This window comes from Camelus dromedarius, chromosome 18 (assembly GCF_036321535.1).
Source record: "Camelus dromedarius isolate mCamDro1 chromosome 18, mCamDro1.pat, whole genome shotgun sequence".
NCBI classification, from domain to species: Eukaryota; Metazoa; Chordata; class Mammalia; order Artiodactyla; family Camelidae; genus Camelus; species Camelus dromedarius.
In genome coordinates, this window is record NC_087453.1 from 9,827,351 (window position 1) to 9,840,570 (window position 13,220).

At 49.5% G+C, this 13,220-nt stretch overlaps 1 protein-coding gene across 1 annotated transcript in view; it reads left to right on the forward strand.

Annotated features, from left to right (window-relative positions):
- The window catches only part of PREX1 (phosphatidylinositol-3,4,5-trisphosphate dependent Rac exchange factor 1), a 175,770-nt gene that overhangs the window by 89,726 nt on the left and 72,824 nt on the right, over positions 1 to 13,220 (forward strand). The window contains exon 6 of the mRNA XM_031433651.2: positions 10,111 to 10,272. Coding sequence (XP_031289511.1) covers positions 10,111 to 10,272 — 162 coding nt within the window. The remainder of the gene's footprint in view (positions 1 to 10,110; positions 10,273 to 13,220) is intronic.

A 13,220-nucleotide genomic window follows, 5' to 3' on the forward strand; every position in this document is an offset into this window, starting at 1 on the left:
GGGGCTGTGTGTTTCCCTCCAGACCAAATGGCTGTTTACACACCCTGTTTCCTCGGTCTCCAGCTGTGTTTATCTGGGGCTCAGAGAGCACTGGGGGACCAGCCAGCAGGGCCTGAGATTCCAGTGGGGACATGCCATGCTCCCGCCTGACAGAATTGCTCAGAGTGTCCTGGCTTTTGGCACCCACAGCTGGAACGTTTGCATCAGAAAACAGCTGGGGTTGAGGGGAACTCTTCATACCCTTCCTGAGTTCCTCCTTTCTGTCACATTTTCCAGTGGATTTTAAAAGATTTGATCCCATGAGCTCGGGGCAATTGAGTCCGAACCCTCAGTCCTACCCCATCCCCGCCCCTTCCAATTCTGACGCCCTTGCAGATGTCCCCGTGGCCTTCTGAGCCCCCTTGTTTGAGCTGAACTTTGAATTGAGTAGGCGAACAGGGTCGAGGAGCCTGGGTGGGAAGGGGGAAGAGGCAAGAATGAAAGCCTCTTTGGGAACAGCCCCAAAAAGCTGAACTTGAATTTGAATGTTGCCTAAGAATAGCTGGAACATTCTATTTCAGCCTTCAGCCCAGGCCCGGGATAGACAGTTGGCATTTCCAGGCTTTGTTGAGTTTTCCATCAGCATTTCCAGGAAAATGATTCAGGTTTTGGGTGATGCCCCTGGTGCTCAGATGGCAGGTGCCAGAGGGGAGATGCACTGTCACCGGTGTTTCAGTCGTTTCCTGGTGCAGATCTTACTGGCGGGCTTACTGCACACTGGCTGCTGGCACAGCTCAGGACCATGGTCATGGGCAGGCCAGACCCAGTGCCTGCCCCTCGGAGCTTCCAGTCTTGGACTGGCCCCGTGAAGGCCTGGTATGTAACGAGAGCGGGTTGAGGCAGGTGGGGCCAAGCCAGAGGCGCACATCTGTCTAAAGGGGGCAGCTGCTGCTCCAGTCCCCTGGTCCCTTTGTCTCTGCCTCTGTGGCCCCTTCCTCTCAGTTTCCTTTGCTGGTTCCTCACTTTCTCGTCCCCCAGGCGCCAGTGGGGCCGAGACCGTGGTCCGTGGTCCATGGGCCTTTTCTCTGTATAGACTTGCACCTGCGGTGGCTTCATCCACTCAGTGGGCTTGTTTTTAAAAATATGTTCAACAGTTGTGCAACCATCACCACGATAAGTTTAGAACATTTTCATCACCCCCAGAAGAAACTCTGGATCCACGAACAGCCACTTCCTTTCCGCCCCCCCTGCCCCTGGCAAGCCCCCATCTACTTTCTGTCTCTGTGAATTGCCTACTCTGGACATTTCACAGAAGTGGAATCATGGGATATGGAGATTTTTGTGTCTGGCTTCTTTCACTTAGCAGAGTGTTTTCAAGGTTCATCCACGTTGTAGCGTATGTCACAGCCTTACTCCTTTTTGTGGCTGAATCACGCTCCATTGTGTGGGTAGGCCACGTTTCATCCATTCATCAGTTGATGGACCCTTGGGTTGTTTCCACTTCCTGGCGATTGTGAATAATGCTGCTGTGAACATCCATGTAGGAGTTTCTGTGTGGACACTCTTGTGGCTGTAGGCCCCATCTCTGTCCAATGACGTCCAGCCTGGACCTGTCACCGAAACCTGGGCTTGTTCTCCTGCCCACTCAGCCTCCAGCTGGATGTCTCACGGGCACCTCCTACTTAACATGTCACAAACTGAGTGCTTGGCCCTCGCCTTCCTCCAGACCTGTTTCCCCTCCCACCTACCCTCTCATCCTCATCTCCGTAAATGACTTGATCAAACATTCTGGGCCTAAGCAGCACGCATCCTGGGAGCCATCTTCTGGGACAACTGCTGCAGCGGGATGTAGTGTCAAGGATGCTTTTTGCAGAATGTCTGCTTAGGGTATAGCCTCAGGGCTCTGCACCATCTTCAGTGTCTCCTGCATCTCCCATACCTCTGTATGTGGGTGATGTAGCTGTCACCCACACACAGCATGAGGATCTTGCCATTCGATTGTTGCCTCTGTCTCCATGGCCATCAGGAGTGTGGTGCCCCTGGGGATGGACCATGGTCCATCCCTAAGGAGGTGTTGGCATCAGCTCTTGATGCAGGGGGATGACTGGGGAGCGGGTGTTTCCCAGAGCGTGGGACGTGTAACATTCGTAGGCCTCCCAAGGATTTTAGGTGGCGCAGGAGAAAACTTCACAAGGTGGTGGTGGCGGGGGAGAGGACAGCACAGTGCCTCATACAGTGAGAATAGTCCTTTCTTAGCAGACCCCTTTCAGTCTTCCTGGTTACCTCCAGAAGAGCCACCTTGGTGCTGCAGGTTTTGGGAGCTGTTCATTCATTCACCAGCTGTTGATTGAGCAACTATTGTGTATCAAGAATTGTACAAGGTACAAAGTGAATAAAAACTGCTCAACCCCTTTCTCTTTGTTCTGACATGCTACTGGTGGGGGAGGGACAGACAATAAATGAATGAAGAGGAAGTGTATATACTTGTTCAGATGAAATGGCTGCTATGGGGAAAAAATATATATGTATATATATATCAGGCTGTGAGAGTTAGTAAGGTCCCGGAGTGATGGACAGAGAAAGTGACATTTGTACAAAGACCTCCAAGAGGTGAGGAAGGGGCCATACAGGGACCTGGGGAGAGAGTCTTCCAAACAGAGGGAGCAGCCAGTGCAAAGGCCCTGAGGCAGGAGTGTGTCTGAGGAACAGTGAGGAGGCCAGTGTGACTGGAGGGGAGCATCTAATGGAGAGACTAGGGGAGTGAGGTTAGAGGGGTGATGGGCCCAGATTATGTGGGGCCTTGTGGGCCCTTGTGGGGTCTTTATCTGCTCTGGGTGAGGTGGGCGCCACGGGAAGGCTTTGAGCAGAGGATGGACAGGACCTGACTTAGTTCTCATGGGATCCCTCAGGCTGTGTGTGGAGAATGGACTGGGGGGTGGTGAGGGTGGAGACCGGAGGGCCAGGGAGTGGTCTAGGCAGGAAGTGGCAGTGAAGGTGGGTGCATTTTGTGAGAATTGCCTGTTCACATCCTTTACCCACTTTCTGGTGGGTAGTTGTCCTTTGTACTGATTTGCTGGGGTTCTTTCTCTGTTGTTCTGGCTACTTGGGTCATCTCTTTGGAATTCCTCTCTGACCCTGACATTATGAATTGAGTTCCTTATCTGCTGGGGGTCTGGCATTGTCACTTTCTTGCTGAGAAGGCACAGGAAGTCACAGGTCTCTTTGCTGTGACCCCCTTTGTGCCAGCCCTTGTTCTCCCCCAACCGCAGGGCCTACCCTGTGTCTTGCCTCTTGGGCTGAGCACTGACACCTTGCCCACAGGTGCTTCAGCACCTCACCCTGCACCAGCCCCAATTCCGGCTCTTTCCCGCGTGGTGAGCAGCAATAGCTTCGGGACGTTCTGCTCCCTCAGGGTAGGGGACCTGCTCTCACCTGTTCCTCTCAAAGCCAAGCTCAGATTCCTGGTCTTCCAAGGAGCCCTTCCCAGATCGCTCTTCCTGGGTGTCCTGCCCCCGTTCTGCTTTTGCCATGCTCTGCGTGATGGCTAAGATACTGAGTTCGGAAATCCAGCTCCATCTCTTCTTAGCTGTGTGACCCGGAGCAAGTTGCTGAACCTCTCTGTGTCCCCATCACCCTATCTGTAAAATGGGCATTGAAGTTGCCTCCCAGGCTTGCTGCAAAGATTAGATGAGACAATGTTTGAGAAAACTCATGAGAACACTTTGCATATTATGCAGTAGTTAGTCTTGCTTGGTAAATGTTAGCTACTCTAATAATATAATGATTTTTATTTTTATTGATCCCAGCTCCTTGTCTTATTAGTGTTGCCTCTTTGAGAAATGACTTAAACTCTCTGTGCCTCAGTTTGCTCCTCTGTCAAAAAGTGCCTTCATCATGGGTCATTTTGAAGATTAAATGAAATAATACCTATAAAGTGCTTATAAAGGCTTAGTACGTATTTTGTCCAGTATTAACAAAACTACTATTGATTTCTTTTGATTAGTGTTTTCATGATATATCTTGCTTCATCCTTTTACTGTCAACCATTCTGTATCTTTAGATTTTGGGTACTTCTTTTATAAACAGTATAAGGTTACAGTTTTAAAATCTGATCCATCAGCCTCTATCTTTGAACAGGAGAGTTTAGTCCACTTATATTTATTGTGTTTATAGATATATTTGAATTTATTTTTATCAGCTCTATAAAATTTTTTTTGTTTTTGTTTTTAAATGTATCTTTTTTCCATCTTTCGTGCTTAATTTTGGATAGTTTTAGTTATTTTGGTTTAGTTATTTACTCTTTTTCTTTATTCCATTTTTTTTTTTTTGGATTCAACTAAATTGAAATTTAAAGCTACCCACCACCACCACTACCACCACCTCCCAGTTTTACCATTTCTTCTGTAGGGCCTGGACTTGAGAGTGCAGGATATAAAGTTTTGTGATGAGCTGTGCTAGGACCTCCTTTGGAAGCTGGATGTAGAGTCACTGAATGTTGGAGGCCCACCACTGAATGTCAGCAGACCCCAATCCAGGGTCTCAAACACGGGTGCCTGCAGGGCAGGTGAAGGAAGTGAGCGAGTAGATTGGGTGGGGTGGGGACTGTCACAGACTGTAGAGCACATGTCCCATCCAAGAGGTGGCCACCATTCAGGTCAGCCAATTGTTGTTACCCTGTGGAAATGCAGCCAGGGTGGCCAGAACTTCTGCTTTGCTGAGAGAGCCTGGCAATAGCATTTGGCCTGCAGGACCCAGATTGTGACCCGGGCTCTGATCAGTCCCTACATGCTCAGCCAGGAGACTGAGGCTCAGAAAGGGGAGGCGACTTGCCCCAGGCCACGTAGCATGTCTTCGTCAAAGCCAGATCATGAACTCCCAGACCTGAGTCCTCTTCCCGCTCTCTCCCCACTACCTCTCCAAGTAGAAGGAAGGAGTTTTTAAGACCAATGACCATTTCCTTTCCCGCATTGATTCCTAATCCAAGGGGCTGCAGGTTTCAAACTTGCAGGGGCTGGAATCGATAAAATCAGAATTATGTTGGCATGAAATACAGTTCATCTAATTGGCATGCATGGAGGTTTTCTTTCCTGTGCCGGGCAGCTTTTCGGTTCTGAGTTTTCTTGGACTGTCAGATGTTTTTCGTTCCTTGTTTTTTTCTTTTTCCTTCAAGTCGTGGAGGGTCTTGTCAGCACCTCTTCGTTTGCAACCTGCTGTCACCTGAGATGGGGCACAAGGGTGAAATTCTGTATTTCCAGAACTGAAATACAGGCCAGTCTTGATAGAGAGCTCACAGCTTGGCTTCTTCAGCTTTGATGGCGCTACCTTGGGAGGAGTCTGCAGACAGAGCCACAGTCGGGTGCAGGACTGGCCCCTCCTGGAGCTGGCCGAGGTATCCTCAGAAAGTGGGTGTGCTCCGTGTGATCCAGCCCCCACGGGTGACATTCTCACCCCCAAGGTGGCCTTTGTCTCTTGTATAGAGGACAGCATGGCTTTCCAGCCCCTCTGTCTCCTTTGAGCCTCCACCAACCCCAAGTCACAGTGAGCAGTGGGTATTGTCACTTCTTCTGTGACAAATCCAGCTGTGTTTCACACTGTGGTTTTATGGACCTGTCTTCGTAGGGCTGCATCCAGGAGCTCAGAGGAGGCTGTCGAGACTCAGGCTCTTCCCACCTCCTGGCTCCATTTTCCTGTGTCAGTTCTGTTCTCCGGAGGCTCCCTTTTCAGGGTGGCAGCGTTGGCCTCCTGCAGCCTCTGGCCTGCGTCTGACCAGCCTGGCCACCGAGGGAGAAGAGGGCATGCCTTTCCCGACTGTCTCACCGCAAGTCCCAGACCCAGGGCTCGTGGGGTCGGCCCGGGTCCCATGCTCTCCTTGAGCCGGCAGCGGTGGCTGGGAGATGGGAGGCTGGCGGATGCGCCCTGGGAGCTGACCTGGAGCGGCCCCTCTTGGACTCCAGGACAGGAGAGAGGATGGGGAAGACGGGCTCCATCTCCTCCCTGCCTCCCTCCTTCTCACCCCTCTCTTCCTCCTCCTTTGGGCCCTGTGTTCTTCTCCCGGTCTTTTTCTGGGCCTTGAGCAAGGCTGAGCCAGACCCGGGGAGCTGGCTATAGCCATGTTACCTCATTGCCCCGTTTGGCCTGGAGTTTGAGACCCTGAGGCCAGGGCCGCAGAGAACCGGCATCAGCGGGCACCCTTTTGGTAGACGTGATGGGAGATGGGAGGGAGTGGGTGATGAACCCCCCGGAAGCAGTGGCTCCACTGCCCTGACATCCTCTCTTCTAGGAAGCCCTCACCCCAGGCCCCGCCTGTGAAACCACGCGGGGCTCGCAGGCGGATGTTGTGGAAAGCCCACCCTGACTGGCTCAGGAGGGGCTTCCACTGCTGATTGGCTGGGTGACCCCGGCATGTGCCCTCCCTTCTCTGCCTTCAATTTTTCTAAGGGATCCCCAGGGCCTGCCCCTGCTCAGACATTTTGTGTTTGCTCTAAGAACCTGCCTTTGGGGGCGTTCATTTCTGCTGGCACGGCGTCTGGAGAGGCTCATAGATGTGGTTAAGCATCCACCAGCTTCCGCTCTCTGCTCTGTGGCCTCAGGCAAGAGGCCTCGCCTCTCTGTGCCTCAGTTTCCTCGCTTGTAGAGTGAAGATAAAAACAGTACCTGCCTCATTGGGATGATCTGATGACTTAATAAATTTAAGTTTAGAAGAGCTCATGGCACACTTAGTCAGAACTCAAATGCTAGCTATTATGATGACTGTGACTACAACTTTTACAGTTATTATTACTACATACAAATAACAATACATACAGGAGCTATTGTTAGTGTGGGAGTGGTGGTGATGATAAATTTTGTGTCCTTACTGATTACCAGCACTTTTACTTCATCCTTCCATTTGCTCCTTGCAACAACCTTAGGGGCTGATGGTGATCCCATTTCATAAATGTGCACACTTGATCTCAGAGAGGGGAGGTCACCTATGCAAGGTCACACAGCTGAGAGGTGGTGGAGGTGTGGCTCAAACCACATTTTTCTCTCTCTGAAACCCACTTCCTTGACCACAAGACTTTCCAGTTTCATGCTTTGATGTGCTGTTTGAATTAGGGTAAAAATGTGGGCCTGAGTCTATTATTGATACCTCTCGTGATGGGAAACTCACTCTCTTATATAGCAGCCCACCTTGTGAGAAAGCTCCAATTGGTATAAGAATGGGTTAACCTGAGCAAACAGTTGCCTCCTGCATTGGTCCACTTGGGCCCTCTGAGGTCTTACAGATCCAGTGGGTTTCTTCTTAATCAGGTGGTCCTCCCAAAATACTCAACAAATAGCTTTTGGGTTCTTTCCAGAAATACTCTTTTCTGGGCCGAGCCCTGTAAATTCGTGTTGCTCCTCTCCTTAGGATGTGGATTCCAGGGTTTTCAGTACCATGGTCTGTCTCTTTTAAACCTGACTCTGTTCTAACGTACAAAGACTGTGTTAAGTTCTGAATTAGCAGGAGCCTCCTCACGTCCCTCCTTTTGCATGTTTGACTTTTGTTAGTGCAGCTTAATCTCCCATTAACTTTGAAGATACCCATATTTTATGCTTGTCTAGCACTGACTGGAACACTGTTGGGATTCCAAATCCTTGCAGTCTCTCTGGGATTGTGAAGCAGTAGGGACTCTTTCAAATACAGGGGATGGAAAAAGTAGTTCAAACATGCTTAAGAAAAAAAAATGTGCTGACATAACTGAAAAGTACATGGATAGATGGTTTCAGGAATGGCTAGATCCAGGTGTCATTAGGGAATTGCCTAACTGTTTTCCAAAGCTGCTGCAGCATTTTATAATCCCACCTGTGAGGTGTGAGGATTCCAGTTTCTCCACGTCTTTACCACCATCTGTCATTGTCTGTCTTTTTGATTACAGCCATTCTAGGGGATGTGAAGTGGTATCTCATAGTGGGTTTTTTTTGCATTTCTGTAATGACTAGTGATATTGAGCATCTCTGTGCCTCAGTTCTCAAATCTGTCAAATGAGGATAATAATAGGAACTACCTCTTGGGTTGATGTGAAGATGAAGGGAGCTTGATAAGAGCGTTAAGCACTCAATACAAGCTCTGAATTATTACCGTTAGTGGTAATTCTCCACTTTTGGGCTGTCCCTCTCTTGGTTGTGAGCTCCCTGAGGGCTATCTTGGTCTCTGTGCAGACCTCAGGGCTCTGGCACAGACTGTTGCTCAGTCTGTATTTGTTGAATGGGGAACCAGTGGAAATACGTCCTCTTTGTACAAAGAAATCAACCTTCAGTGACCTGCTGGCCTCCATCTCACTTCTTCCTTGAAGACTTTCTGGCCACACTGTCCTTCCCCTTCTCTGATTTATCACAAGTGCTTTCACCACTTGGGGCCGTTGTCTGTGCCCCTCCTCTCCCGTCCCGTGCCTCCCTGCTGGCCAGTCCCTGGCAGGTGCTCAGCAAACCCACAGGGTCCTGATGTTGCAGAACATCTGGGCCTCAGGACCCTTGCCATCTGCTGTCCAGGCAAGAGGCTGCTGGTATTCAGGCAGGGCAGAAGTGAAGTAGATCGAAGAGGGCTGTTTTTGGAGCTGGTGTTCCACAGGGCATGCCCAGAGCAACCCCCTGGAGGGACAGATCCTGCTCGCAGCCCCTGATAATGTACGTTGTCATCTGACAGCAGGACTGATGGTGGCCAGCGTAGACAGGATGTCCTTTACCACGGAGCTGCCTTTCCCGCGGTGTCTGATTTCCCCCTCAAGGTGACCATGAGCAGAACCAGACAGCCAGGTTCAAGTCCAGGTTCCTCCTCTTACTTCCTGGGGGCCTTGAACTATGCCACCAAGCCTCTGTCTCTTCATCTGTTAAATGGGATAATAACAACCTGCGTCACAGGCACAGAGTAAAGGCCCTGTAGGTGTTGACTGTTTCCTGCACTCATCCTCAGCATCATCCCTGTCATCACTGGTTGTCGGGTGATGAACCTTGGGCTCGGTGTGCAGGGCAACTGATCCAAGGTCACCCAGCTGCCTAGGGCCGGATGCAGCCCTGGAACCTGGGGGGGCCGTGCTGAGAACCAGCCCACTGGAGTGTCGTAGATGTGATTTTTGAGGCAGCAGAGAGATGGGGAGATACTGGAACATTTGTGCATGTCTGGGCCCAGTGATTAAGGAAACTTACCTCTGCCTGCGTGGGCCTGTCGGGGGAGTGATTCTGTCTGAAAATCTCCCCTGATATCCGGAGCCCAGATGGTTTCTGCCTTCTCAGTTCCTTTCTCATTACACTTACTGCGTGGATGAAACCCTTTGATTGAGGCCGGCCTGACCTTTAGAATGTCCCGGCCTGTACTTGTGGTGTGAGATGAGAATGAGGGAGCGTGGGGCTGGCTTGTGGATTAAGGCCCTGACTGGCCTCTTTACATGTCCCTGTGAAGGCAAGGTGGTTTTTTATACCCATTTTACAGATGAGAAAACTGGGGGCTGGGGAGGGGCAGTGTCTCTGGCCACCTCCCTGACCTACCAGTCTCTCTCTCTCTCTGTGTCTCTCATTTTCTCCTTCTCTCTCTCACTTCCTCTCCTCCAGCCACACTGCCTCCTGCCCGGTTCCTGTTACAGACCTCATATGCTCCCACTGTGCCCCTCTGCATTTGCTCTTCCCTCTACCAGGCACGCTATCCCCAGATTTCGTCAGGGCTCTCTCCCTTGCTTTATCCGGAATCTCTGTTCAGATGTAACCTCCTCAGAGGCGCCTTCCCTAACCTCCCTATTTGAAAGAGCACTTCCTTTTCCAGATCTTCTAGCCCCTCATGCTGATTTTTCTTCACAGTGTTTGTCACTGCCTGACATTGTGTTATAGACTTGAGTTTTCTTTATTTTGCTATGTCTCCTCTACTAGAATGTAATATCCACCAGATGAGGAACTTCTCTGTTTTATTAACAGATTTAACCCCAGACCCTGGAACACTGCCTGTTGTGAAGGAGCCACTCAGGGGCACATTTACTGAAAGAATGAATGAATGAATGAATGAGTGAGTGATGTTCCCCAGCTCCAAATTGCACTGTTTGTCCAGAGCAGAGCTGGGATTTGGCTGGTGACCTGGAGGCTGTGTTTGGTCCCTCATTCCTGCCCTCACCTCTGCCGTAGGAGCTGGCCAAGAGGACCCCTGGCAAGCACCCTGACCACCCTGCGGTCCAGAGTGCCCTGCAGGCCATGAAGACTGTCTGCTCCAACATCAATGAGACCAAGCGGCAGATGGAGAAGCTGGAGGCCCTGGAGCAGCTGCAGTCGCACATCGAAGGCTGGGAGGTGTGTCTGGGGCAGGAGGGGCCTCCTGGGCCAGGGCCGGGCCAGGGGTGCACATCTGCAGGTTTAGACTGTGGTCTGGATGTCACATGCAGCCTGCAGCACGTTTTGTTTGATCTACATGGTGTTTGCAAAAAAAAAAAAAAAAGTGTAATTATTTTCCGATTAAGTCCACATAAAAGTCTAGATTTCAAGTTCGTCTTAAAAAAATTGGTAACATTAGGCCCCATTTTCCATGGCAACAGCCACTGGAGCCTCCAGTTTTCCCCAGTCCCCTCCACTCCCTAGTCATTCTCCTTCACATGCCGCCTTATCTGCCTGGTGTCCCTAGACCTTTGAGCTTTCGATGTCAAAATCAAGAGTAGTGTTTAAGGGTTCACTCCAGGACAGAATTCTGACTTTGACACTCCCTTACTGGGTGACTTTAGGCAAATGTCTTAACTTCTCTGAACTTTGATTTCCTTGTCTATACTTGCACATAGTAGGTTCTCAATAGATGGTAGGTATGGATATTACTAGGATCATGATTATTAGGAGGTGGAATTCTTGAGATCTTCTGTTGCATATAATTTATTTGTTTAAACACCTTCCCCTTCCCCTTTGATCCCCTCTTCCTTAAATTATTAGAGCTTTCCTACAAATCTGTGGAAGGAAATGGGAAAATCTGAATAAATAAAAAAGGCAATCTCCCAGTAAGTACAGCTGGAATGAGAGATTGAGACTAAAGAGGAAAGACTCTTAGACACAGTTTGTTCCCTGAATCATCTGCCTTAGACCCTCTGGATTTTCTGGCACTTGCTGTGTTTAGAATTTTCACTTTATCTCCCTGTTGTTAAGGACTCCTAAATGTGACTATGTAGCTAAGAGGCTGAGGGTGTGGCTGCAGAGGGGAGGAGCCTCTGTGTTCAGGGAGGAGGTGGGTGTTGTGGATTCGTGTTTGCCATGTACCCACTCTCCTCTGGCTGGGCCTTCCTGAGGCTGGAGGACAAACAGCTGCATTTCTCAGACCCCTTGTAGCTCTGGTTTGGGTTGTGATTGGCCAGGATCACATCAAGCTACTCGAAATTTGGAAGGCAGGGGTGGGAGGAGGCCACCCTTGTCCTGTTTTTGCAGCAAAGCACAGCCGTGGTTGTGTTTGGCTTTTTGCGGTAGCGTTAGCAGAGAGTCCTGTTTCCAGCTTCTGGGCGTCAAGAGGAAGGGCATCTCTTGTTGTTGGTGGTGGTGCTGTGTATCTAGTAGCATGGGGTGACTTTGTAGCTGGAGGTTGAGGCAACAGCTCCTGAGGTCCTGGAAGCAGCATGGGCAGTATTTCTCTAGAGTATCGGCTCGGGCAGGTGGTTGTTTGATTCGCCCTTTCCCCAGTGGAGGCAGAGGCATTGGCTCCCCTGGAGGGCCAGTTCTGCAGTGTTCTTGCTTCTCTGGGAGCCATGCTTCTAGGCTCCTCTAGCCCCCTCAGGTATTGAGTCAGGCCCTCATTTCTTTCTGCTTAAAATGCATAGCTTGGTTTCTGTTTCCTGCAACTGAAAATTATGTTGTTTAGGATGTGTCCTCTAAGGAATCTCATTTCACCTTCATGATGTCAGAGCTCTGATTTGGTTTCTTGTGATCTTCTTGGCCTTCCCCTCCATGGCTCCACGATGGCAGCAGCTCCAGGCATCAAGTATACCAAAGCAGGAGGAGACAGGGGTATGGCCAGGGCAGTGAGGGGGAGCTCTCCTCCGTAGTGGAGGAAAACCTATTCTAGAAGCCCCAGAGAGACTTCCTTCTCCATCTCACTGGCCAGAAGTGGGTCACTTGGCCACTTTTAGTAAATATGCTGACCTAAAGAGCAAGTAGAGTGGACACACTTAAACATCTGTCTGGTTGGGCTTTGAGCTTCCTGGCTGCCAAGGTAAAAAGAGTAGGACACATAAGTTACTTAACATTCTTTATCAAAAAAGGAAGAAGCTGGAGCAGTTCTTCTGGGTGTCAGAGAGTTTCCGAGCATGTAGCTAGAAACGAAATTGCTCATGTGGGCCCCTGTGGAGAATGTATTAAGCAAGCAATTTGGCAGCCAGAGCAGAAGTAATTTCCAAATGCCTTCTTCTGTTAAGGGCCTAAGGAAATAGGAACTAAGGCCCTTTGGGGCCCTTTTTGACCCTGAAAAGGCTGCACTTTGAGAATGGCCCTTATTTTGGCCACTGTTGCTGGGTGCAGTAGGAAATAAAGTGATGAAAAATAACTGCAGGCGATTATTGAGCACCTATTACATGTTCCCAACACTTGTAGAGACATGCTGTTGTTGTCCCCATTTTATAGGTGAGGAAACTGAGGCACAGGGTCTTGGCTTTGGGGCCCAGCCTTGTGACTTACAGATTGCCCTGCCTTAGGCAAGTTTGTCCTACTCACCTGGCCTTATTTTCCCTACTTGTCTAATTCCTCAATAATCATGCCTCTGAAATTACCTCCTGGTATTATATTGAGGATAAAGTGAAGCTTAGAATACGAATGTTCTTTGGAAAGTGTGAAATGGTTTTCTCTGCAGTAGAAGGGTTTCTAAGTTTGATCCTCAAGGTGACTTGGGAAACTAATATGTTCTAGCTAGGAAAAATAATGTTTAATGGTAAAGCTACTTGCTATAGCTTCATGCTGTCAGTAGTTACAACCTCAGGGGACTGTATGACTTTGGGCGTAGTGCACAGTGAATGATGATGGTTGAAAATCCTATTTCTGATTCTCTTCTTGATACCTTTTTTTGGGTATATATATATATGTGTGTGTGTATATATGTGTGTGTGTGTGTGTGTGTGTGTGTGTGTGTGTGTGTGTATTTATTTATTGAAGTATAGTCAGTTTTCAGTGTGTCAGTTTCCGATGTACGGCTAATCTTTTTGTTTGACCTCTTGCCAATCTGATTAGATGGCTGTCTTCTCTCTTGGAATATGGCTGGCAAGGGACTTGTTTTGGAGGAA